Source organism: Megalops cyprinoides, chromosome 3 (genome assembly GCF_013368585.1).
Source record: "Megalops cyprinoides isolate fMegCyp1 chromosome 3, fMegCyp1.pri, whole genome shotgun sequence".
Lineage (NCBI taxonomy): Eukaryota > Metazoa > Chordata > Actinopteri > Elopiformes > Megalopidae > Megalops > Megalops cyprinoides.
In genome coordinates this window covers 39,022,312-39,050,056 of record NC_050585.1, presented here as the reverse complement: position 1 = coordinate 39,050,056, position 27,745 = coordinate 39,022,312, and the positions used below count along the sequence as shown (strand labels likewise).

General features: G+C 42.3%; 2 protein-coding genes across 2 annotated transcripts; both read right to left on the bottom strand.

Annotated features, from left to right (window-relative positions):
- Positions 1–125: 125 nt before the first annotated feature.
- On the bottom strand, positions 126–11,374 carry LOC118774520 (sodium- and chloride-dependent GABA transporter 2-like). The gene is made up of 15 exons (XM_036523866.1): positions 11,122–11,374; positions 10,583–10,717; positions 10,086–10,226; positions 9,021–9,108; positions 8,611–8,743; positions 6,943–7,077; positions 6,700–6,803; positions 6,293–6,414; positions 5,937–6,049; positions 5,371–5,508; positions 5,147–5,249; positions 4,887–4,987; positions 4,250–4,420; positions 3,802–3,919; positions 126–421 (listed from the first exon to the last, which is right to left on the bottom strand). Exons 1-15 carry the CDS (start codon positions 11,372–11,374, stop codon positions 126–128), a joined length of 2,151 nt encoding a protein of 716 aa, XP_036379759.1.
- A 4,284-nt stretch (positions 11,375–15,658) lies between these two features.
- Positions 15,659–22,200, bottom strand: LOC118774745 (RAC-beta serine/threonine-protein kinase). The gene is made up of 13 exons (XM_036524217.1): positions 22,116–22,200; positions 21,620–21,748; positions 21,324–21,435; positions 20,993–21,143; positions 20,577–20,708; positions 20,161–20,226; positions 19,698–19,766; positions 19,487–19,609; positions 19,130–19,258; positions 18,790–19,004; positions 17,793–17,880; positions 17,473–17,575; positions 15,659–16,073 (listed from the first exon to the last, which is right to left on the bottom strand). Exons 1-13 carry the CDS (start codon positions 22,159–22,161, stop codon positions 15,994–15,996), a joined length of 1,443 nt encoding a protein of 480 aa, XP_036380110.1. The 5' UTR covers positions 22,162–22,200; the 3' UTR covers positions 15,659–15,993.
- Between the last annotated feature and the right edge of the window lie 5,545 nt (positions 22,201–27,745).

Here is a 27,745-nt window from a genome sequence, read left to right as displayed (position 1 = left end):
ATGAGTAGAAAAAGCACTATATAAATGCAGTCCATTTACCATTTTTAAAAACCCACCTACCGCCCCAGACAACAAGAAATGGTTGGACAAATATAAAAAAAGGAAACTTGAAGCTGCAAAGAGTCTCAGACTTCCAGAAATGGAGTCTGTTTGCTGAAAGAGAGTGTGTGGGCATAGGCCAGGTGCCACGGCACCTTCCCAATCCTGACCTGTGCCTCAGTCAAAAAGGCCATATAGCAGCATGTAGGGCATATGGAATCTTCTCCTTGGTGATCCACTTGATTTGTGTTGCCTAAGATGGGGTCTGGGGACACACTCACTGCCAGGCTTTGAGGGTCAGCCTTACAGGAGCCTGGTCTCATATACACCTGCAAATCCACTTGCGCCTGGTGGTAACAGTGCAAGCAAGGGGTCTTGAAATCTGGGCAAGTGGGGAAGAGAAGAGGGAAGAAGGGATAAGGTGGTGATGAAACAGGGGAATGGAGAGATAATGAAGACAACTGAATGGGGGAGAAACAGGAAAACAGAGATTACAACCTCAGAGACAACCAAATGCTGCTTTCTCTGCCCTCCAGAAAAAAAAGCCTTCCTCTCCTGTCAACACTCACTGTCACTTCTCTCCCAGCTACACCAATACACAGAACAACTCAATTGTCAGCATCATCTATCCTTCTCCATCTCCCCACCATCACCTGCACCCTAAACGTTACCTCCCTCCCTTCTAACAAGTCACCCTCCCCTCTCCACCCTCACCCCCACCCTTCCCTTCAGATATCATCACACCACCACCCTCTCCACCCCAGCCCTCCAAGACCCACTGCACTGTGGGAGCAAAGGTCTGTTGTTTGCAGAAGCACATTATGGAGGGCAGCTGGATTCATGGAACTTCCCTGTTGCTGGCGCTGCTTTCTTCCAGTTTTAGCCATTCTGCCCCTCCGTCTTTGCTGGCACTGATGGAAACATGGGCAAGGTTCCTGGAAGAGGCATGTAGAGAAGAGTGCATCCCCTGGGCTCACTTCATTTTCACAGTGTTCCTACTGATAACACTGCAAAACAGGTTCCAGGAGGAGGAGGAGGAGTGGACAGATGGCGGGAGGAAGAAAAAGGGCAGAACTGATGGTAGAAGACAGGAAATGAAAGGAAAATGAAAGAGAGCAGAAATTAGTTGAAAAATAAATCTTTCTTGTAATTTCCTAATCCAGTGCTACACGCTAGTGACGATGAATCATACTGGATCTAATGAACATCTAATAAATACTTCCTGTCTAGATAAATTGTTAGCCTTGACCACGTCCTATAAGGGGCTCCATATTGGCAAACTAGCGAGCAGAGAACATCGAAACAGGAGTCTGTCTGTATTGCTGGGTTGTCGACATGCACACAAGGTCTCACGTCATAGTTGATTGCACCGAACGCTTAGATGTGATATGTTAGCAACATACGCCCATCAATATACACTTATTGCTTAGAAGCGGCTCGCTGTGACGCTAACGTGATCGAAACGCAAACCTTAATTACCTAACGAGGTTTCCTATTCAACTTATTGTCGACTGGGGCAGTAAACACAATGCTATGCTTTGGCAGCAGACTCAGAACCAAGCTGTGGTCAAACTCCTGGATTAAAATCGCTGGCGGGTTCAGTTAAGAGTTCAACAAATGAATCATGAATGCGAGGGAGCGACTGCAACACCATTTCTCCTGGCGGCTCTTTTGGCAACTTGGGATGTAAAACTTTGAGTCATGATACATGGGTCATAGGGCAACTTTGAGATGTCTGCTAGCTGCGAGTTGCCGGTGACTGGAAACCTATGATCAAATTTCGTGCATCGTGTTGAGTACATTTCTACATCCCTGCAGCACCTGCAACCATCTCAAACAACGTGGTTACATATAAATTATATAAACATAACGTCACCACTGTACAGCCACAAGTACTTTGAACTAAGAAAGAACTCAGCGCAATGATTCCAAAACACTTACAACACAATCACGACAGCTGACTGTGTGACAACCTTCTTGAGCGTCTTTCTCTAATGTGTGCTACTGACAGTGTGCCTCCTGAAATTCAAGGACAGGGTAGACAGGCGACTCAGTGCATTTTGCAGTCGAGAAAATGAAGGAAAAAAAAAACTGCTAATATTTGGGGATCTAGCGCTCCCCTACGGCCATGGAGAAAAAAGGCTTACAGCACCTGGCATAGGCGGCCTCCGATCCAAGTACTAACTAGGCCCGACCCTGCTTACCTTCCAAGATCGGAAGAGATCAGCATGTTGAGGGTGCAATTGCCACAAATGATTATCTGCGTGCGCGAGAGGGCTCTTACAGAACACGCTGCATCTGTCTAATTTGCGACTCTGGCTGCTATTTTTTCGTGATTGCACACGAAATCTCAAACAAGCACGGAGCTGTGCAGTGCGCGTTGCTGTTGAGGAAATAATGACGGCAGAGGAGAAAAACAGCGTGCAACACCCAGCATTCCTAGGCGATCTAGTGCGACCCCGCTTACTTTCCAAGATGGGAGGAGATCGGGGGTGTTCTGGTGTTCAGGGTGGTATGGCCGTTAGCGATTGTATGAGTGAGTGAGATGGCGCTTACAAAACATGCAGCACCGCTGCTTCCGAGATCGGGCGTGTTTGGGGTGTAACCTGTAGGGTATAAACTTTCATTTTTGCAAAACTTATATTACATTTGCATTTCTTTCACACAAATTACACAACCGAACACTATTTTTTTTTTTACTAAACACCACAAACAAATATCTACATTTAAGTTAAAATGCATGTAGATTTGGCCTGATGTCATATGATAAATTTCTGTCATGTCAGGTGGGTTAGCAAAATAGTCAGCTCAGACAGTACTAATTGCTAAATTGGTCACTCAACAGTCAGCACACAATTATGTAAATATGTTCATTACACTTCGTTTTGTCTATTTTTGAAGTAAATTGTAATTTCATGTGAATCATCAATGGCTGGTCATCCTCTTACTGTAAGGTCAACAAACACAAAAAATTCACATAGGACACAGCCCAACAAACTTGGATGAAGCAACATGTAAAAAATACATTTCACCATTTCCAAAATTGTGATCCAATTAAAAAAAAAAAAAAAAAAACACAGACAGACAGACAGACAAACACACAATACAGGTAAATATATGGTCTCCTCAACATGTGCCACGGGTTTATAGTTTTGATGAAGATATTTGATGTTTATAGATGCATTTTGCAGTGGACTTTGGCTGTTTGCAGGGTTGAAATTTTGTTTAAATGGCTGTTAACTTTTTTTGAGAACATAGACTTAAGTTTGCTAAAATGTGCCAAATCAATTGAAACTAATGAATACCTAATGCATCATGAGATATATATTTTATTGTCTAAAATCAACAACATGCAATACAAAGGCTGGGAACAGGTGGCAGAATTGTTAGTAATTTTTGTAAAACCCTTTGGTAGCTGGTCAGAATTATACATAAAATGATTATTTTGATGTGATTTGCATTCTGTATTTCATGGTACAATCACATCAGCACATTTCAAAAAAGGTAGTAAAAAAAAGATGATCTTGCAAGATTTCAAAAAAACAAAAAAAAAACAACACCCCCCCCCCCCCCCCCCAACCACAACCGCTCCAACATGAACACATAGTTTCAGAATACCTTTTTTAATATTTAAGGTGTTTTGATAGGATAATTGTAAGCATATACCTTGCCTGTAAAATGTACCTTTCATTTATTGAAGTTAATAACATGCTTGGCTAATTCATTTTCTTTATACTTATTCACACATTCATTGATTATTACTTGGTTCCTCTGTTATCATCACTACCATCTCCATTCCTGAAGTAACAGGCTGTTGTTCAGCTGTGTGCTTCTGTGTCAGGGGCAGGTCATCATCAGGGTGACACAGGTTAGACAAACGCTGTGGGAAACAGTTCGTACTACAACATTTACAACATGCATTTAGTGATTTTTAAATTGTACATCATGCTTTATGCATCTTTAGCTTTTCAGCCTGTGAGTTGATTTAGTCTTGATTTCTTTACTTAACAGGAAAGCCTGTGCTGAAATAAGATTTTGCAGGTTTAAAGCAAGTTACTGTACATTATTTTTGGTTGGTTCATTATGTTTATTGCATGGGTATGCTATGTTCTTGTAAGTTGCTCTGGATAAGAGCGTCTGCTAAATGCATGTAATGTAATGAAACCATTATATTTTCTCACTTGTGAATGCTTGAATATATTGCTCTCACCTGTTTCATGGTGCCTCTGGCAATGCAGAGCTTGAGAATCCCCCAGCATGGAGCCATCACAATGGAGGACAGTGCCATTAGCCAGCCCAGTGTGTATGCCCAGTCAGGGTACACATACCAGTGGTTAAAGGTAAGGGGCTTGTACTTCACAAAGTAGAAGATGAGTGAACCCTGATGAGGAGAGAGAATGTCAGGGAGAGTGGTTAGTAATGTGCTTATGCTAAGTACACATCTACATTACAAAATGGTGTAAAGGTATGAATGTGGGAATTACATGATGGCATATATATTTATGAGACAGCTGAGATGGCACCCTCCATGGTGATAATCCCCCTTCCATTTCTGTTATGAAAGAGCTGCCTCAAGATTTAAATCTTTAATATGTCCGTTTATATTAAAAAATATACTATGGGAGAAGGGGCAGTTTGTCTCAGCAAAGATTTTCATTTGTTCCCTTATTGAGTGTAAGGAATTCAGTTTACTTCAGGATTGTTGGACTAAGTCTTCATTTGTGCCATAAATACATTATTTTAGGTATTTTTACCTATTGGGCAACTGTGGACCGCATTATGTGGAATCATTCAAAAGACTCTTTCTCAGGACTGTTGCTTAATTTTGTCAATCAGCAGGGACTCACCAGGGACACTAAAGGAGTGAGATAGCGCCAGCAGAATTTGAAGAGGGCGTTAGGGCGTACACCAGCCATGTCTTCAATCACATCATATAAGTTTTCTGGCCCTGACAGTGCAACACAGAGGCAAGAAATGTGAACATTCAGTGATCAGACGATCTGAACATCATCAGTTTCTTAGTAAAAACCTACAGTAAGAATTGTTGTATGGCTATATGGTTGTCCAACGGACTCTTGTACTGACCAGCACTCTTCCTTATACTCACCAAAGACCCATCCCACGGTCAATGACTCAAATATGGCAATGGAGACCAGGCAGACCCCATTACTGCCATAATAATCAACGAGCTGGAAAGCATACATCCCACCCTGGAGGGGAGGAGAGAGAACAAAGGAGGGCATGAGTTTGAATGAGAGGAGGAATACAGTCGTGGTCCTGTTGTTTCTGTATAGTGGCGCTTTGGGCTGTTGAACCCACATGACCTCTCACCTCTGTGACCATGAGCAGCCCAGTTAGGAAGCAGAAAACACAGAAGAACAGCAGGAAGATCTCTCTGCCTCCCACTCTGCGCAGCAACGCAGGAAACAGGTCACTCACTGAAGTTATAACCACCTCTGCTGACACAAACTAACAGAGAGAATGAAAGGCAGGTACTGCATGTTTGAGAGCAGATGAGACAAGTTACTATCATATTACTTCACGTAGAAATCTCTTAATGTCATTTTTTAAAACATTTTGCCACTCACCACTGGTTTCAACGTCAAACAGACTAGCATCACCATTCATTGTCATTTTCAGAGCAGCCGATTTTAACCCTTTTAAAATCACACCATGCTTAATTTAACACAGCATAGGGAATATTAAGTAGCTTCCACCGTACTTATGTGTTAAAAGGTTCATAAACACAGGTTAGATGGTGCCTGTGTGTTTCTCCTGGAAGAAGATAGGTGTGCTATGTATAATAATGGAGTAAGAGAGAGAGCTGCAGAGAGATCTATGACTCAAGACACAGCCAAGTAAGACTAAGGGTAGCTACAATACACCTGAAGTTTTACCTGGGTGTCCAGGCCAAGAAGAATAATCATTATGAAAAAACAGGAAGCCCAAATCTGAGGGAAGGGCATCATGGATGTTGCTTGGGGGTATGCAATAAATGCCAGACCAGGGCCTGTTGAAAAGTCACAGGTGGAGAAGTAGTGCAGAAATACAGAATATATTCAGAAAAAGATAAACATATCAACACTGACAACACCATCTGTAGCTAGTATAATAAGTCATTATACTCATATAAGCATCATATAAGCACTACTTTTTTTACTCCCATTTTCCTTTCCTCCCTGCCCTCCCTGCTTCATAAAAAGATGATAAACTTTGTAAAAAAAGATTAAAAACTTGGCTGAATGTGTAATACCTGACTCTGCTACCTTCTCAATGGGGACACCCAGTTCATGTGCCATGAATCCCAGCACAGAGAACACTGCAAACCCTGCCACAAAACTCGTTCCACTGTTCAGCAGACACAGCCAACAGTCCCTGCAATAGAACCATCGCTGTATTAAAATACCTGGGCTCTTATGGACAGGACACATTATTAAAATATGTATTAATCTGAAACAAAATGAAGATGTCCATGGTTGAGTTTTTTTTTTTTTTCAAAAAGAATGGATAATGGACAATGGATAAAACACATTTTCTGCTCTTAAGCCTTTTATTTAAAAAACTGAATTGTTGAACAATATTTGTGTGGTTGGAGCTGATAAAAATCTTTTGCACTGTACTAGTATCTACACAAATATGCAGAGATAGGAGGGGTCTCACTTGTAACAGTTGTTATTGTAGGTATTGTAGCTGCCCAGTACTGTCAAACCACCTGCTCCAACACTGTAAGAGAAGAAAATCTGCGCTCCAGCCTCCAGCCACACCTGCACAGAGATCACAGTGATTAGACTCAGCCAAAATGCACATCAGTGGCATTCAATACTAAAAGGTACGACTGGAGAATGTTAATGAGGAGCAACTTTGTTGACCAGATTCTCTGACAGAGATGGTATGGTAGGCTACCTGTGGGTCAGCAAGACGGGCTGGTTCAGGGTACAGGTAGAACACTATCCCCTGAAAAGCCCCAGGTAAAGTCAGTCCTCGAACCAGCAACACCAACAGCATCAGGTATGGGAATGTGGCTGTGAAATACACCGCCTGGAGAAAGAGATACAGTACATTACTTTATATGTCTAAGTATATGTTGAACAGTGGATGTTTGCCCAAGACAATACCCCAAGAAATGCCCAAGAAAATACATCTTGTAACACCCAGGTCATACATTTAGGTCTTCTTTAAAGTAAAAGTAAAGCTCTCTATTGTAAAGTTGCACCCAACATCTTAAGATAACTGAATGTATAACATGGCTGTACCAAATGCCTGAACTAAATTCTTAGCTACACTTCAGTAAATAACAGACTTTATTTAGTAAATAACAAACTTAACAGACAAACACTTTTCATTATATTAATATGCTTGCGCTGCTGGGATAGGTAGCACAGGGCCAGAGAGGATTACCTCATCAGGGGTATCAATACATATCGAGGACAATACAAACATACATATATCCAAAAATTCTTAATTCCTTAAATGGAATTCCTTAAATTCTTAAATGGAAACAAATCAATAAACTTAAAGACAACTACATCACTGGAAACTTGGTTTGGGTCCTTTATTGAAGTTTACATTTAGCTATCATCTACCTGTGTAGAGCCACACACAGACAATGCAGAATAGTCATTCAGATGTAGTTTGCCAAATTAAAGGTGTATCTTTTCATGGTTTGTCTTCAGAAGAGGCTTCATCATTGCAACCAGTCCATATTCATGCATGCCACTTCTAATGGTACTTGTTGACACTTTGTATCCTAAAGATGCCAGTGTGTTTTGGAGATCTCCAGCCTTTGCCTTAGATGAACATTTCCAAGCAACTATCAAGGTAAGAAGCAATGTTTTTTGTATATACAAGAGCAGAAAAGGTCTAGCTTGGCAATTATCTATTTTTTTCAGATTGAGCTAGCTAGCAAGCACACAAAATGTTTCCTTGTTCAAGAGCTGACAAACTGACAAATAGCTACCTCAGGCAAGAAGTCAGCTGTATTACTGCTGAGGATTAGTGTCACTTTTGTATGTTTGTAAACAATTGTTGTATAACAGCTATTGAACAAACTAACATGTAACCAGCATGCTAACTAGTTATCTTTCCATAAAGACTCTATGCCCATTCTATGCTCACTTTTAACAAATGTAATGCAAATGTAGTCTGCTAATTGTCACGCTTGTACCTCCTGTCAGTTACTCATACACTACAAGTATTTAAAAAGATGAAGACACTTATCACTCATGATTGAACTAGTATTGCTTCAGGCTGCATCCAATGTTGTGCTATTCTACAGGGCAAAGTTATGTTAAGCACTGTATGTAGCTAGCAACTATAACATTTCATAGTGACATGTAGCATTGATCAACTATAGCCTACAACAACATTACAACCAAAGGTGTTACAATGCTTCTAATATGAACACAGTGAAAACTCCTCTCAAGTGTAGAAAAAACGTTTTTTGAATAACTCTAGTCTAAGTCCACTTAGTATAACCACACTATATACTGAATATATACAGTATAAAGCAGAATGACTTCAATATGGTTTTGTGTCAGACCATGATAACTATACACAAACTCTCATACAAACCTTGCCTGTGGACTTGACCCCCTTCCAGATACAGAAATAACAGGTAGCCCAAACTGCCATGAGACACAGTGCCAGCTCCCATCTGACATGGCCCACCTCCCCAATGCCCCCTGAAATAGAAAGCACTCTACGCCTGGAAGGAGAAGAGACATGGATTGGGATGACAAAATGGAAAACTCAGAGAGGAGCAGATATGAATGAGTGGTATGAATCTGTGGATATGATAGAAAAATAAAGCAAATGAACACATCATAAGAGGAATGGGTGTTACACTCATGGAGAGAGGGATTAAATACTATCAATATTTTTCAACCGATAATATCTTTTGACATGTGGTGCTGATGTCATGTGTCGCTTGACAAAGATTGAAAAGGTGGTTTTGGTTGTGTGGATCTGTGTTGTGAACTCACTCCCAAAATTCCATGGCTGCAGAGGTGGCGTTGGTCTGGCGGGTCCAGTTGGCTGCAGTGGTCTCTTTCCTGACTTCCACACAGTTGGCTGATTTAAATTTTAAAAAATGTGGAACTGCTTGACTGAATGTTTTCAGAAATGCTGATTGCAATTTGATTTAAGAAATATTTCTGTGGGGAAGTAACCTGTCCTGTGGGTGCCACTGATCGGGGTGACTTTTGGTTAAATCTTTTGATTAAATGATAGTTTTGCTTATATAAATATCATAAACATAAAGAACAGCCAGTTTTTGCAGGAGTTATGGTTACTGTGACAATACTGTGTGTATATCAAGAATCTGGACATGGTTACAACTGTGTCCAAAACCAGCATCATACACCCTTGTTCTCTAAATCCCTTCAATTAAGAGTCTACCATATCTAGAGTGTTCCAGTTCCATAGGAAGGGTGTGCAGGGGGTTTGTGGTGCCCTTGACTTCCCTATCTGAACAGGTCTGTGAAAGTGATGACTTTACAGAGAACATTGAAGCTGATGACCCACAACTTTACGTTACAGGCAGAGAACGGTCAAACCACCGATATGCACTTACAAGCTTAAATGCAGAGAAATACAAATGAGAAACATGGCAGACACTCATCCGCATAAATTCAAACAACAATAAATCAGGTAGTATTTTCTATCAACATTCTAACTTAAATGTGCAAAATGTGATATACACTAATGAATCATCCAAGCCTAAAATAAAATGAATAAATAATAAAATAAAATGCACAAATATTCCTTTTGTAGAAATAAAGTCGCTACTTGGCTGGACTAGCTTGCCAGCTGCTGTGTTATAGCTATTATAGAAAGCTAGCTTGCAATTTTTCTAGCTACTTTGCTATACATTACATTAGCTATCTGGTTAAACCATCTTGCTACATACTGTAGCTTCAGTGCTGTGCTAGAGAGTTTATCTGCCTCTTTATCTACCTGCCAAGCAATCGTTGATCTAGTTAAATTAACTTTCAAATCAGTGTGTACTTGAATAGTGTGTGTGCCAATACTCCAGGTGTGAGGTGTACCTGTGTTCCAAGTGTTGCTGCAGCTGGCCCAGGGCATATTGGAGCTGAAGGAGAACATGAGGTACAAGAGAGCCCAGGCCAGGATAATGATGTAACACACACAGTTGTAGAGCTGGATCATCAGTCCCCCATAGCCAATGCCTGCGGGGCTCACAATGATGTCAGTACAGCAGGTAACAGAAATGACATCTTGGCTCCCATTACAGTTATTACTCCTGTGCTATTTGTGGGTGCTACCCTGTTGGTTACCTTCACATGAATCATTAATCTAGTTGTTTTCAAAGACATTACAGTAGTACTCTCTTTTAGACATTACAAGTAAGATTGTATTTTTTTTTAAAAATATATATATTTTTTAAAAAGCTTGTGGTTAGTATTAATTAATGGTTAGTATTTTTCCTAAAATTTCCATAATCATAAGCAATGATTAATCAGTGATTCCACTTCCCTTCCAACTGAATGCATGCTACCCCTCCACTAAGAAAGACGTGTCTCACCCTCAGCCAATGGGCATAGCCTCTTCCAGCATGTGACGAGTCCCTGACGGGTGTACTGCCCAACAGCAGTCTCCAGTAAGAACAGAGGCACACCACATGCCACTACAAAGAGGAGATAGGGAACCAGGAACGCACCTGTGCACAACACACAGAAATATACTGTATCACTTCTAAAACACCACCATCATCTATCTTGCAACCTAACCTGAGCCCTATAGCGTTAATAAAATAAAACCTCTCCTTACATCTGGTCTTTCCCAGTATTCTTAATTTAAAACAAATGTTTATGTATGTAACATTTCAAACTGCCTATGGCTGGAAATACATTCTGACAGGAAAAAATTGTCCCCATAAAAGCTACCGAAAGTACGCTCTCAACAGACTAGGAGGACAACATGTAATTTTCAGTAACATTACATAATCCAAAACCAATAAAATACAATCATTTGTTGGCTAAGTTCTTAGAGTCAAATAAGGAGCCCTAATTTTAATAGCACATTTTTCACACAGGTAGTCCACGAAATACCAGAGACTTATACCTCCACCGTTCTTGTAGCAGAGATAGGGGAACCGCCACACATTGCCCAGGCCCACCACACTGCCCACTATGGCCAGGAGGAACTCTGCCTTACTCCCCCACTGACCCCTCTCCTCCACTTTCCTCTCTGTTGATTCAACCTTCTTCACATCTGTGTCTTTGTTCCAATTCTCCTTCTCTGCCAGTTGTGTCGTCTCCTCTTCGCTCCAGTGCTGCTCCTGTTTCCTGTAGCCTCCCTCCACCACTCCGTCCATTCTGCTGTCTTTGGACACTTTCTTTTGGCCGAAAGTGAGCTGTAAGATGAAAGGCCCTTTTTCTTGTCAACTCATATTTCTAAGAGTGGGAGTCACGGGCTGTAGAAGTTGTGAAGTCATGAAGCCTATGCTTTTCTGTCACCATCTGTAATATGTGAGGAATTTATCCATGTAAGACTACCGTGTTTCACTAGTAAATCTAACAATTGTGATGAATCCTTTAAAGCCAACTCCCGCCTTTTAGAGACCCTTTTAGCTGTAATTGTGTAATTTATGCTGGCTCTTTGCCTAACAAAAAGACTAGAAATCCATATTTGTTGACTGTTATGCGTATATGGAAAGTACCAGAGTGTTTTCACAAGACTGCAATGTCAAGTTTGAGAGTTTACTGAAATTGAGACGGACTGGGGTGAGGCTATACTGTCTGTGTGACATCTCAAGTATTTCACAATAAAGAATTGAATCACACCTCAGGGACACATTCTAATATTTACACACAAGCACAAAGTCTTACAAGCGTATATTTTGCTCAGAACTTGAATGACTGTACAACCAAATATTTTGAGGGAGAGAGCCAGTGTAATCCATCACACATCATAAAAAAATGTGTTCAGTTGAGCAATGCGTATTTGGTATTTGCGAGCAGTGGAGTGACACGTTTTTGTGATTATTCATAAGAAACAGCTAAAGCTTGAGCACAAACCATTGTATAGAGTCAAAAGATAAAGACTGTCATGCACAGTTTGGAGATACATACATACAGAAATCTGTTTCAGTCAAAACAGGCAGATACTGTAAAAAGAGAAAAACTGTCTTTTAAAATAATGCTGCCTTATTAATGAATAAAAAGCTATCTGCCAGAGATCGTGACATTTAGGGACATTAAACAGACAACCATGACATTTTATTTTTTTCTAAGAATTAATATAAAATGAAGTCATCCTTTCCAAACAACTAATTTATCAAGCCAATTACTTTACAAATGTTTCAGTCAGATTGAGAGCGCATAGGTCTATCTTACTTGATGAAACAGCTGGTTATTAAATTTACTGCTTTTACACTTACATACAAACATATTTTAGCATGGTAGTCCAGGGAAATTATGAATAAGGAGCACAAAATTACCTGAAAATTGTATTTTCAGAATGAGTCACGTTGAAGAGAAGAGCGTAGACTCTAATGCAGCACCTCTGAATCTTCCAGCAAGACTCTCGTTTTGGAGTTCAAACACTGTCTCTAAACTGATTTTGTATTAGATTTTTGGCAAATTGGGGTTGGGAAATATCTCGTACATAACATACCCTCTGACTAAACTTCCCCAACTGGTTCCTTTTATTTTCTTATAATTTGAATGTCTTATAATTTTTTTGGCCGTCATAAAGGCAATTACAGTTGTGTGAAATTATTTGTTATTAATGTATGATGGGCTTGATTCTAGCCCAGTACCTTGGGACACTTCTTTGCATTGTCTATTTAATTGTCTTAGCTGTTTTTGAATTTGTAATTTATGAGGAGACAATTTGTCGTTTATGTTACGCTTTATGAAAACCAGGAGACGAGCGTGAGGACTAGCTCAAGGGCCATTGCATTTAACCATTTGGGTCTCAAACCTCTACTTTCTTCTTGCTGTCTTTCTTTCAGCAAGATCGGCAGCTCCTGGCAGTTGAATTTTTTTTTTTTGTTTTTTGCAAGCTTTGCTTTTTGTCATCAGGTGCAAATAAAACCACCACAAGCCAAAATGCATTCATTTTATTTTTGCACTGTTCTGATATTCTAAAGCTCATAAACACAGAATTTAATTACATTTAATGCGATACCATTGCAATAGTGTGATTGTATGGAAAACACTGTAATCGTTTCTATGATGATTAAAAGCACAAAACACAGATATAATATGTGATTTTTAAAAAGTCAGACAAATAAGTCTGTATCAATATTTTACTAGCAGTTATTCATCCTCAGGACAGCAATTGTCAACATTTGTCATCTTTTACAGGTACCACACTTGCCACATTGAAAGGCTTACAGCAGAAAGCATTAACTTCTTTTTGCAAGCATCTTCCATGTGCATTTCCTCTTGCACACTGACAATTTTTGAGGATCTATATATGCAACCCCTCCCTCCCCCAAAAAGAATTAAAAAAGCTAGTTGTACACCAGAACTGAGGAAAAAACACATTCTTAATGGCTGACTGTCACATTCAAAATGCAGAGGTGCTGCAAACTTACAGCAAAGCTACAGTATAAACAAAAAGCAGGCCCTCTTCTATCTTCTACTTTTAAATTGCAGAGTTTTACTTCGTCTTTCATAAGTCCTTCCCACTCCATAACAATTTTCAGTTTGGTGTGGCAGATGGGAGCTTAGGACTGCTGTGTACTGTACGCATTTTGAAAGGCGCGAGCTTCATTCAAAACTAGCCTGGGCTCCCTTTTAGCCATTCAGATTTAATCTTTATGCTTCAGCCGATCTCTCATCAATCCTCGTGCATCTTTTCTGGAGGGGTCTGAGGGGCAGAGCTTCAGTGAGATCTGGCAGCTTGAGGTGGTTTTTGTGTGTGAGAAAGTGTGAATGTCAGAGAGGCCAGCTTCCTGTTGCACCTGAAACCACTGTGATAACGTGGCAGAGGGAGAGTAAATTATGTATATTCCTGAGCAGACGACTCAAGACGGCCTCTCTAACACACAGCCGTAGAAGCTTGCTCACCTCCTTCAGACCATTTGGTCTCTTCCCCAGCCACACACACACACACACGCACACCCCTTCCATTCTGCAACCCCCAACCCAGCTCATGTCACACAATGGAACAAACAAATATGAAATGATAAACATGGATAACATAATAAAAACACAGAGCAAAATTGTTTTCATATATTCTATATTTTTAAATGAGTCTAAAATTGTCATCCAAAGGTTTCAGGAGAAATGGGGACTAAGGAAAAAAAAAATCAAAACAGAAAATAAAATTCTGAAAAAAAAAGGACTGGATGTGTCTAAAAAGTTTGTTTAAAAAGGCAAAACAATAAAAACCTCACATCACTACATCACAATGTCTGCAACACCCATGACCACGCCTCAGCCTGGCCAACAGATATGCAGCACAGCGCCATGTGAATATACATGTGTGCACATGCTCTGGTACACACTCTGTGTAGATGTCCAGAGCTCAGCCCCGCCACTATTGCCATTTTCATTGGGCATCAATACATCTGTGTGGTTGGAGCACCCTCTGGTGGCCACTTTTAACACAACAGTAGACCATTCAGAAAAATGAAGTCCATATATTATCTAAAAGAAAAAAATTGCCTTGCTGACAATTTGAACAGACAGACAGCTTTGAGAGTATAAGTGCTCATTTTGTCCCACCCACCCATCCCACCCCCAGTTGTATCAGTCAGCTCTGATGTCTGATTATAAACAAACCTATTGGTGCTTAACTGCAGACTAAGCACAACAGAGGAATAATTCAAAACCTGATCAAAAGCAACTTTTTTACCCTTCATACCCAAATTTGCACTGTGAAAAATTATTGTACAGAGTAAAATAATTCCTCCATCAAAAATTCCTCCATGATAAAGATTATTACAAAAATAACACTTGTGATCTCAATGCAACTGAAGTTGGAAACAAAGTGAAATATTTAACTGTCCATTTGCCATATTTTCCCCTCCTCGCCTGCAGTCTATGTCAAGACCAAAAAGGGGACACTGAGTTAAACAATCCTAGTTGCTGTCACCCTCATAACTCCCTCCAACTGTAAAGGATGTTTTTCCTTATAAAGCTCCAACTCTGTGTGAGGGAGAGATGTGTACACACATCTGTTGTGTGCTGCATCCCCCATACCACTTGTCCATGGACAGGATCAAAGGACACATGCACAAGCGCACACGCACATGCACACACAGACACACTTGAGGATGCAGACACTTTCAGAGATTCAATCATCCTTCCCAGCACAAACACAGGCACAAAGCATCTTGCTCTCACGTACCACACACACACACACACACACACACACACACACACACACACACAGCGGGAAGAGAAATGGCTCCCCTCTCATTCTTCTTGCCCCTCCTCTTTCTCTCTGTTGTTAGGAACAGTTCAATACTATTGGTAACAGCTAGTTCCAGAAAGAGCACTTTTTTAAAAATCACAGAAATATGGCTTTTAAAACCGTAACAATCAGAGGCAAAAACAAAAAAAAATTAAAAATATATATTTTTCTCTCTTATTTTTAAACAAGAATTTTGTTCTTGTATTTTTTTTCCATTAGGTAGGGTTTTTTTTTCTCCTGCAGTCTCTGGGAGGATAGGTGTGTGTGCTGTGTGGCCACCGTCTGGCCGGGTGTGTGCTGTTCAAGTGCTATGGCAGAGGCTGGGTACTGCACGTGTAGTGTAAAGGGCTGGGCTGTGGCCAGGGGAGAGCGGATAGACAGCTGCCAGTAAAAGGCACTTTTCTCCTGATGAGGTCAGCCGTCAGTTCGCCCTGTGGGTTCTGCTTCCTGCTGTGTCCTGTCTGTCTGTGTCAATGTTGTGAGTGTATGTGTTGCCGGGAGTTGGTGGTCCCAGTCTCCCGCAGTGTGTGCATGCATGCATGCGTGCGTGCGCCTGACACAGTGTCACTCCCGTATGCTGGCCGAGTAGGAGAACTGGGGGAAGTGTGTGCGCTGATCTGGGTCCTCACAGTCCAGGCTGTCAACTGTAATACAACACAGGACAACTGATCACACACAGTTCAACTCAATATGCACCAACGTAACAACTCAGCACGTGTTCATCACACACCTTCACACATCACCTGTAAATATGCACCTTCACAGTACAGTGCACTGTACTTATGAGAGCTATAGATTTCAGAACTGACAACATACAGTGATCAAAAACACTGGAGCAGAATAATTTATAAACTAATGGCATTTGAAAATTCAACCTGTACGAACCAAGCGACCCTCTTATAAGAAGTGATTGGGGCTCATTTACGACATTCAACACGATTCTCAATGGTATGCAAAGTTCGGCATTGCAACTAAGTGTCTGGATGCCAGTGGAAATGAATATGAAAGTGATTTCGACAGATGAAACACCTTGTGTTCAAGCCTAATGGCATGCTTTAACACCAATGACAGCTATGCAGCTGACAAACTGGACATTCCACAGCCTACACTGTCTAAGAGACCTCATGTCTTTATATTACATTACATTACTGGCGGTTAGCAGATGCTCTTATCCAAAGTGCCTTACATCAATACAGGTTTTTACAATATTATCCATTTATACAGCTGGATATTTACTGAGGCGGTTGGGGGTTAAGTACCTTGCCCAAGGGTACAGAAGCAGTACCCCCATGGGGAATCAAACCGCAACCTTCCGATTATGCGTCCTGCTTCTTAAACGCTATGCTACACTGCCACCAATGAAAACATCATGAAAACTTTTTATTTAATTATTATTATTATTATTCTTATTTTATTTAATTTACTTAAATTTCATGCTTAAAAAAAAACTCAAGAACACTCCCTACTTTATAGAACAGCTCTGTGTAAGACAAAATACCATTCTGCCCCATTATTTGGAACTCACTTTGAATCAAAGTACTGCAAGAATCAAATCATAGAGGAACGATACGTCTCAATGGGCAAAGGCACTGGCGTTGAGCATAGGGTTAGCCCCTTCAGCCTGGGTTTGAAACCAGCAAACAATGACCAGGATCCTACAGCAACAGAATGAATTTACTTCCACTGGGGATAAGACTAGACAAGCGGTCTTTGTCTCACCCTCAGACAACCTGCAACTTGGCAGGTGCATAAGAGTTGCTCAGATGATGCCTGCGAAGGAACTCCTATCCAACAATGTGCATGCACCCCATTATAGTGCACTGTGCTGCAAAACAGTGCAAAAACAGCCGTTGCTGTGAGTGGCTGTGTTGCACAACAGCGTTCGCCCTGCTATAGCATTCCTGTGCAGATGCTGAGGTTGCTGCAGTGAGACAAGCCTAACATAAAATCAGCGATTTCAAAACGCGGTTGCATAAAGAGTAAAATGCGCAGAGAAATCTTCATCTCCAGCCACCCTAACCTTAACCTACAATGAGTACTCACACTTGTCCGGGGGCGTGACGGTGATGGTCTGTGCCGTGAACTCGTCGTCAAAGTAGCGCGTGTCCGTTTCCGACGTCACCTGGGGCTTGAATGGCGGGATCAGCTGAGGGAGGAAAGAAGAAAGAAGCATAACGTTGTTATGACGTTAGTGACGACGCCGTAAAAATGTTTCCCCCTTACTCAAGCTTTCTCCACCCTGTGTGCCAACTCTGAGTCTGGCGGGCTGACCAACCCAGCCCAGTCAGCTCCGATAAAGAGGAGAAAAGCACCACACATACTCTGTCACTCTCCTCATCCGCTCAGTGTTAGCGTTTTCTCACCTTCTTCTGCAGGACATCCTGCCAGTTAATGGTGACGAAGAACTTGTGTGTCATTACGTCTTTGGCATCGTCGGGCCCGCCTCCAAGCCTGCAGGACAGCACAGTAGTTACCTTTGCCGTACTGGTACTCACTACATTACATGCATTTAGCAGACGCTCTTATCCAGAGCGACTTCCAGCATAACAGCACTCCCAATCACTCATGACCAGTGCATAGCTTCACCACAAGTCATGTTCAGGGCCGGTGATTTCAGGACATGCGAAGGTACGCATTTCAGAAACTGACAGGCGTTAATTATGTGAATACTTTTTATAACATTATTAGGGTGTTATACCATGAATAGGTGTGTTGGGCACAAACTATGTGAAGATGAATATTTCTGAAACGTTACTGCTGTAATGTAACATCAAACATCAAAGCTACAGTATATTGTGTGCATATACAATTTTGCTGTTATTATACAATTAAGAGCGTGTAGATAATTTAGGCCTGTAGAAAATAGTGAGATGAAATGTGGAAATATTCACAATATACAGAAAAATCCATGCAGAGACCTGTGTCTCAGCTGCATCTGGATATTTCTCACTATGAACGACTGTAGAAATGCAATCTGTACCCCTAAAGCGCTCAGTGATTACATGCATTAGTAATATGGGGCATCAGTGTAGCATTGTGGTAAGAAGCAGGGCTGGTAATTGAAAGGTTGATAGTTTGATTCCCCACTGGAGCGCTGCTGCTGTACCTTTGGGCAAGATACTTAACCCAGAATTGCTTCAGTAAATATCTGTATAAATGGATAACAGGTGACAACTGTACCCTACGCAAGTTGCTTTGGAAAAGAGAGTCTGCTAAATAACTGTAATGTAATGTAATATGCTTTCACAACAGAGCAGATGCTAATTTAGCTGGAAGCAACTGGCACGAGCAGAGCTGCGTGCAACCAGTGAGCACAGCTGAAAGCAACCAGTGAGGGTAAAGCTGAAAGCTCTTCCCTACCTCTGCTTGGGGTCCTTCTTCAGCAGGCCGGCGAGCAGCGACTTGGCCTCAGGCGACAGGTTTCGGGGGAAGCGGATCTCCTCCATGAGGATGAGCTCGAACAGCCGCTCGTGGTCCTGGTTGTAGAAGGGCAGCCGGCCGCACATCATCTCGTACATGACCACGCCCAGCCCCCACCAGTCCACTGCCCGCCCATAGTCGTTATCCTCCAGCACCTGCAGGGAGAAGTAGAGAACAAGGTGTGTAAAACAAGGCTATCACAACACCTGTCAGTCCCAGGCCCAAGTGCATGGCATCAGTCGAAGCACCGCTGCGCTGGCAGCTGGTAGGCGGACTTTACCTCAGGTGCCAGGTACTCCGGTGTGCCACAGAACGTCTTCATGGTGGCTCCATCGGTGATGCCTTCCTTACACAGACCGAAGTCTGTGATCTTGATGTGGCCGTCTTTGTCCAGCATTAGGTTCTCCAGCTGAGAAAACAGAGATGGAGCGGTGGGAAGAAACCAGAGGGGACAGTTAGAAGCTATGTGACTTTAGGACAATGCCAAGATTTTACTACCCTAATGCTGATTTTCAGAAAGCTTTTCCAGTATTTACAGGCCCTGGTCTACGACTCTGGTCAGATGAGAGGATGGCGGAAAGCTGGCTGGCTGGGCTGCGCTTGTCTGGCGGAGCTGTGTCATCCTGTGCTGCCTCACCTTCAGGTCCCTGTACACCACATCCCGCGAGTGCAGGTACTCCAGCGCTGAAACGATCTCCGCACCGTAGAACCGCGCCCTGTCCTCTGTGAACACCCGCTCCCGGGACAGGTGGAAGAACAGCTGGGTAAAGAGGAGAAGAGGATTTACTACTGTGACAGGAGACGGGAGTCTGGTACTTGTGTGTCTGTGTGTACAAGCGGATGTCTACCTCTCCTCCGTTGGCATACTCCATTACAAAGCACAGCCGATCATGCGTTTGGAAAGCATACTTTAGTGTCTGTGTGATAAAGAAAAACAATGAGAACACAATCCATAAACACATAACCTACTCATCTAAGCCACCATAAGAATGTGTGAACATGTGTGAACTGTTGCTCATTCAAGTTGAATGGATACACTTCTGTTCTTTTGTGCTGGAAGTCACTCTGGAAAAGCGGGTCTGCCAAACGAATGTAATGTAATGTAACATAATGTAATGTAATGAACATGGGTTATCACCACGTACATTTGGCTACAAAGGAATTTGAGGTTATCTATGTAAAGAGTGGGAGGTCCGAAGTTTGTAAAGGGGAGGATGTGGGCTAGTGCATTCACTGGAGCACTACAGAGGGATGGACAGACAGGACAGAAGACTGAGATATGTCGTAGGGAGGGCACAGCTGAGAACTCACAGTTAGGAAGGGGTGTCTCGTATTCTGCAGCACTCTGCTTTCCGTCACTGTGTGCGCCACCTCATCCTGCAGACAAATACACAGTGTAACCCCAGCAAAGGGCGTCACAAAATCTGAGTCACACATATTCAAAAGGCTTAAATGAGACTATTACTACTAACTACTACTACCCTCACTCTCGCTCATAACTTTACAGCACAGTCACATATTTCAGTGCATAAGTACATTAAATTTTAGGAATATGACTGATATGACTGATAGATATAAAACGGAGAGATATGATGGATATAAGGACATTTCATGCCTCAGTAAAGATTTGTGAAGATGTACTTGGTCTTATCAGCCAGACTTAAACCGTGGCTGTCGTATACTGCAAACCCCACTGGTGCCATGCTGGCCTCCCCCACCCCTCACACCTTGGCGATGATGACCTCCTTGAGTAGGATCTTCATGGCGTAGTACATGCCTGTGGCCTTCTCCTTGACCAGGATCACCTTACCAAAGGTGCCCTTCCCCAGGAGCTTCAGATAATCAAAGTCACTCATGGTCTAGGAGGAGAAACAGAGGATGTGCATGTATAAAATCACATGTACTCACAATATGGCTAGCGCAGACTCAAGGAGCACTTAAAACATCATGGATTGTGTGAGGAACAGAGAGGGTTGCCTATACAACCAGAGTCACTGCGTGAAGCACATTTATCTGCAACAATGCATGCATACACACCGACCCTAGAAAACCATCTTGTCAAACATTCCAAGAGGCAAACAGCCAGGAAGTCCTGAAGAGACAATACAGCTGATTGACAGACAGGGGCATTAAAGACACTGACCACTTTGGACCGAGACTTGGACATGGCCACCTCCATCTCCTCCATGCCACTGCTGTCGCTGGGGGAGCCCATCTTGATGTCCATAGGCTCCTCCTCTTCCCGCGTCTTCAGGCTGTTGGCCACTGCCTGGATTGCCCGCATCCATTCCTCCCTTCAAGACAGTATTCGGCACAGTGATTATGTGCTTATGTAAGCATATGGTTGTATGGATGGCACACTGTCATCGAGACAGCATGCAGAAAAGGAAGCTGAGACACTAGCATGGAGTCAGGACTTCACCATCCCGTGCCCCTTGCTGTAACCCCCACCCCCCACCTCCCACCTCCCTCACCTCTCCTCATTGCTGTCCACGTGGAAGGTGCGCTCAATGACAGTGGTCCACTGCAGGCAGCGGATGATGAACGTGTTGGGCCGAGGTCTCTCAGCCTTCATCAGCTGACACTCTGAATAGGTGCACGACCACAAAGAGTTACGGCGGGGGATTTAATGAACAGGCACATCCAGAGCGCTGCCATTTAATGAGTATCTCCTGACATAAAACCCCAGGACAAACTACACCACCACCTTCCTCTAATCAATCACGTTTTCACAATAACCTCCCTCCCTGCCCGGCAGAAGCCAGCTTACCTGCCACAGAGAAGTTGTTGAGAGGAGGCAGGCTGTGGTCGGATATTTCAGGCTTCTCTTTGTAACCGATGAAGGAGCCATCGCTCTTCAGGATGAAATACCGAGGCCGCCATGTCTTGATATATTCACCTAGACAATGACGCTGGTGTTAAAAGCACTTGACCGATCACAGCCAGATACACATGCACAAGTGTCGCCTCCCAATGCAATAGCGTGACCAATTTAACCTCCCACTTCACTTTTAAAAAGTGTCACCTTGTGCTGGTGCTTAAAAACCCCGCCAAACTCAGTTGAAACTAAATTTGCAGTGGGAGTTAAAATTGTGCTGCTGCTGTTTTGTTGTTTGTTTAGTTATATTGTTTGCTTCACCATTATAACAATCTGATTTGGCCACCCCGACAGACATAATTAGTGATTCAGACAAACCTCAACCCAAACAGGTATCATCACACAGATTGAACAGGCAGGTGCAGAGAAACAGATAAATTGTCCATACCTCTCTTGTGGAGCCACCCCTCTCTCACAACACTAACTTCGTTCATTCTGGGGCGGGAAGTTTTGGGGGTTGGGGGCGGGGGGGTTATGGGGGGGAGTGGGCGGCAGCGATGCTGTGAGGGGGAGGGGGGGAGGGATCAGGTGGCCGTCACCGTTGATAATGCTCGACAACACCTGGGTGAGAGGGAGCAAGTAAGAGAGAGAAAAACAACAGGTGTTACAGATAACTGTATACACTGCCACACACTGTACCAGAAGATGACCAGAGTAACTTAAGCAACAAATGATTTTAAGGCATAGACAGCTCCCTGATTCGTTATCTGAAACCATTGAAAAGGCTTAATGACATTTTCATCAATCCAGTACTTGGTACAGTATGAGGTCCAATTGACTCCCCACACAATAAAAACAACGAATGCAGGTAGAGGCTGAAGTTGGGACCCCTCTGCAGCATCTTGAGTCCAGCTAGCCAAAAGGGTGCCTTCATGCTCACGACATCAACCTGACAAGACTGCAGGTCTCAGTCAAGTGAAAGGGGCACTAAATAGCCAATGGCCTGGGTTTGAACCAAGCCATGTCATCTGCCCTCAGTGCAGGGATCCCTGACTGAAAGCCCTCGGTGACTTTGTTCTGCCAGGGATGGGGTGGGTAGGTCAGCTCGGGTCCCCTCGTCACATTGATCTGAGGACCCTGCCAGTTGTTGAGCATCTGCATGTTGTTTGGATGATGTCACTTAAGTAGGGGCTATCGTCCAGTTAGCATCCACTTCACTGCAGTGCACCGTGGGACTTGCAGTACAAATAGTTGCACTGGTGTGTGTGTATCACAGGACTGCTTTCATCTCAGCCATGCAGTCCTGCTCTTGCAATACAGTGCTAATACCAGAGAATTCATTTAAGATTCATTTTAAGTCAAGGAAATAAATAGCTTTGTAATCTCAAAAAGGGCAGACAGTGTCATGACTGCATTTCCATTAAAATCAGGGAGCTAAGGGTTTCCCTGTTCACCCGAAGGTGTCAGCAGCAAAGACATTATTCACACTGGCTGAGCTGAATCCCTGACCCAGTTCATACCCAGGACAGTCACTGTTGCTGCTGTCTTCTCAAGCACACATTCTTTGCCCATTCCCCTTTTTGATGTGAAATTCCCAGTTTGTACCACAGTGGTCAGTGGCTAGTTTTCAGAATACAGTCTCTGCTCCCGAGGCCAGGATTTCCCAGTGCCCAGTCAGGTCCAGTCAAACCTTGGCAGCCCTCTTTGTCGTTGTGGGCACTTCACTGGATTACTGAAAGTAAATCCTCACCTTGTGATCCGCCTGCCTGTTACACAACTACAAACTCTTACTCTCACACACAAAGGCACATAACTATGTACTCATTAAAACAGGGTGATGATTTCTGTGCTTTCTATTCTTCCCTAGTTCTCAGCACAAGGGGAATGTGCACCAAGTGCACATATTTGCAAGACTGAATCATTTATCCTAAGTAGTGTTTTCAGTCCCAGATTAGATCTCTATAATCAGCTATTAATGTCTAAATGTCTGCAAAACTGTCAACAGCTGGCATCCTGACAGCACGTACAAGGTTAAACACTAAGGACGATACCTAATGTCAAGTGACAGACAGGAATGGGGAAACCTGTGTCTAACAACATCCTTGCCAAATGACTAGGGTTTGAAATTCTAAGTGTGTTTTATTCCTGTCACTTACTCTGTGACAATGTGTATACGAATCTTTTCAGAAGCGGTATTAAATAATTGCTTGGGTATTGCACGACTATGTGGTTTCCCGCGTTTAATTCTTAGATTCAGCTGCAGCTTCCAAAAGTACCAGTCACAAAGCCACTTCCTTGAACAATACCGCACTTCAATCAGAAAGCGGATTGCAAGTAAATACCGAATAATTATGCGAATGAAGAGGGCCATACACTTACTCTTGAAGAAACTACAATTTTGCATATTTATTCAGCTTGCAGTATTCCTTCTTGATAACTAGTAGTCACCACTGCCTTCTTAAATGAACTGATGGTGCTGACAATTTTCCGGCAAGTCGAGCGGTCATGGATCAGATCTATGAACTTTGGCAACCTCAGAACCAAGGCTGCAAGCACAGAGCAGAACACTGGGCTCACATTAACATAGCCATGCAGTTTATAATGCAAACACTAGATAGATCATGTGTTTAACTTAGATTAAAATATGACCTTTACTAATTTAGAACCGACACGGAAAACCGCTAAACCTGTTATGTATTTGGATCGGTCCACTTCTACAATGTTTTATTTAGCCCTACAAGTTCCTGTGGCCAAATTGCTAGTTTTTAGGAAAACCAAGAACTTAGTCTGGTCAAAGTTAGGGTCTAGCCAAAGAACATTAAAGTTAATTGTTTAAAATGTTCATTTAATTGCCGTTGTGTCGAACTAGACATATCACGTTGGCACACTTTACTGGATAGCAAGCCAACCAGGTAATCTAAGGATGCAGACGAACGTTGGCTAGTTAACTACCTAGATCTAGCAGGTAGCTCCTGTATACAACTGTTGCCCGATTTTCACATTTCAGTTTGTCCGTAGTACACTCCTAATTAACTTAGCTTTAAGATATGTACCTAAAGCCGAAAGGTATTACGCTTATCTACCCAATGTTAGCTAGTCTAGTTGACTACCTTTGTCTCGTCCACGTAACGTATAACCGGCAGCAAAGCCATTTCAGTTGCCTCAGGACAGCAAAGGCTCCTAGCTAACGCTCACTCTTGAAAGCTGTACGCATGGTATGAAGGTGTTCATTAAAAGTTGGGTTTCAGACACGAATGGTCAATGTTGAATAGGTTTTACTGATCGCTAGTTAGCAAGCAGGCTCGACTACTGCATACAGTACGCAATGTGTGTGTGTGTGTGTGTTTTAAGAAGGTGGTAAACCAACGTTAGCTATACAGACCTTATGATAAACTGCTGACAAGGTCAGATTGGCCTAGTAGAATTTCCCTCCTGCAGTAAGTATTTAAGGTACAATGCCCACAATCGTAGTCTCTCGCTAAGTACAGATAAACTTATTCAAGAGGAGGAGGGACTCACTCCCACTCCTTGGCTATGTAGTCCACCTAAGGCGACTTAACTCCATCACGTTTATATTAGCGTTAGATATTAACAGCTATCTTTACCTATCTAACGTTAGTTTCAGCCAACTTGTCATTGTCTTGTACTTAAACACGTGCTTCAATTCATCAGCTATAAACGCTTGCTAAGTGGCCAGCTTGCTGGATATGCTCGTAACTTGGCTCCAGTCGGCTACGTTAACTGTTAGCTAACGCTAGCTAGCTTGGTTTGAGTAACTTAATGCCTAGCTTGCATTGCAGCACTAACTAATTTAGCTAACATCCACATCCTGGTGTACTTTCAATCTACTGTTTAGCTTTCAAGCGGAATGTAAACGCACTCGCACAGCGAACAGTGACCCGGGTCGATAATTGCACCTATGCCAAAGGTTATTGTTATTTGAAAGAAACCGGGACAGTGGGGGAGGGGAGGGAAGCTAGATATTAGACAGGAGCTGTGTGCTCACTCACAACTAAGAAGGTTGTCTACTTAACGTTAACCATAAAACAACCTGCCAACTGCTGATGTCTGTTCACGTTGTAGCTAACGTCCGAACAAACACCCCTCCCCTTTTAACACCAACAGTAGCTTACTAGCTAATCGTTAGCCACTTCGGCTAACTTTATCGAGCAAGCGTCAACAGACATTAGTGGCTACTATTCGCTCGTCCATCCTTGAACCTCTCGTCACAAACACCAGTTAATTTCAACATTAGCTAGACTTTTGATCTACTCCTTCTCCCTCTTATGGGCCGACCATAAACTCGCGGTGAGGTAAAGGTTAATACGCACACACACCACCTCACACGACAATAAATAACAGCACTAAGGAACTGTTGTCACTTTCCTTTCAAACGATAGCTAGCTAGGCAGCCATCTATCTTGTGCGGCGACAGTTCAGCGCTCCCCCCCTTACCTTAGGTTAGGCACCCTGGCGAAGCCTGAGCCTCATGCACCCTCGGTACGAAGACGTTCACTGCTTGTTCTCCAAACTGGTATACTGGACTCTGCAGTGATCGAACAGCCCCAATAAGACAACAAGCGAGTGCCCGCTGTGCCTGTTTTTCTGTCCACTGCGGTGTGTTTGCATATAGCTCGCCAGCCACAATTCCCTATTTCGGCTATACTTCCCTTTTAACTGTTGCTCTGTTGATTACAGATTCACTTGGCTGACAATCATATGCGATTTCCTTCCCGTATCTTTATTATTGTTCTTGGCTTTATCTTCTTTTCTCCCCTTTCTTTCTCTCCTTTCCCTTCACTCCCCTCTCCCGTGTCGTCAATGCAGTTATTACCAACAGGCCCCGTTCAATGCCTAACATCCAAAAAGGAACTCCGCATGAGCCCCAAAAGGAAATGACGTATACACACATTCAGATCGTACAGTTAACGATGATGATGGCACAGAAGGAGAAGTGATAAACCTTAGCAGTTATTTTCACTGGCTGGTAGTAATATTACTGTCCCTTGTATGCTTACACGTAGAGCTAAATATGAAAATATTCATAAAGTCTTGTTTTAATGTTTTCATTCCCTTATTAGGATTAGAGTGGAATTTAATCCTCCAATTTAGATGTTTTGGTCTTAACTTTAACACATTTTAGGAAATGTAACTATATGTAAGTCCACAAATGCTTTAAAAATTAAAACAGCTTGTTTAAGGTGCATTTGTAATGGAATAATTTAATAGTATGTGACCATGATAGCTTATTAGGTTGTCGGTCTATAGTATAATAACTGTAGTATAATGCACAAAATGATATTCACTCAGACATACCAACAGCATTAGCGTTTAGACTAAATATTATTTAGTTGTTACCATTATAACCTTCTAAAATAAACGGTATTGGTCATTCACTATTACTCATGGTGACCTGAAATTCACACAGAACACTTTGTAGATAGTGTAGATATAAGAAATCTATTATTGTGCAAATATGGTAAGGGACACTCTAAACCACAAAACCTGGGTTTGTCATCCACCAAAAATTTGTCATCCACCAAATTGTGTCAGCAGTACCTGATTTACATGCATTGTCTTAAGATGTCTCAGTAGATTTTAAAAACTCAAGAAAAAAAATCATGGATACCTTGTCGGTAAAAAGAAGATGCCTTCAGTTTTTTGTATAGTTATATGGTTATCTTAGTCGACAAAAAAACTTATGAGTCACAGACATTGGAAGCATGTTCATGTAGTTATCACTGTTAAAGTGTTAATTCAAAATCGCTGAACTGCTATATAGTCCAAATATGTCTTATTTTCCTCCTCATCGTCTCTGTATTGCATGAGACAGAAACAAAAGACTTGTATTTTTCTGATAATCACAGCAAAATATGTTTTATGAACACTGTTTTATGTTGAGGCTAAAGTTCTTGCACCTAAAGTTCCAGTATTACAATAGGCCACTTAACTTGAATTTACCTCCTTAATCCTATTGATGGTTGTTTTAAAACATGACCAAGAATGCCCTATGTCCTGTCCAGATACAACCTCAATTCAGTGTGCTATTGGATTAACAGCAGCACAGTAACATTTCAC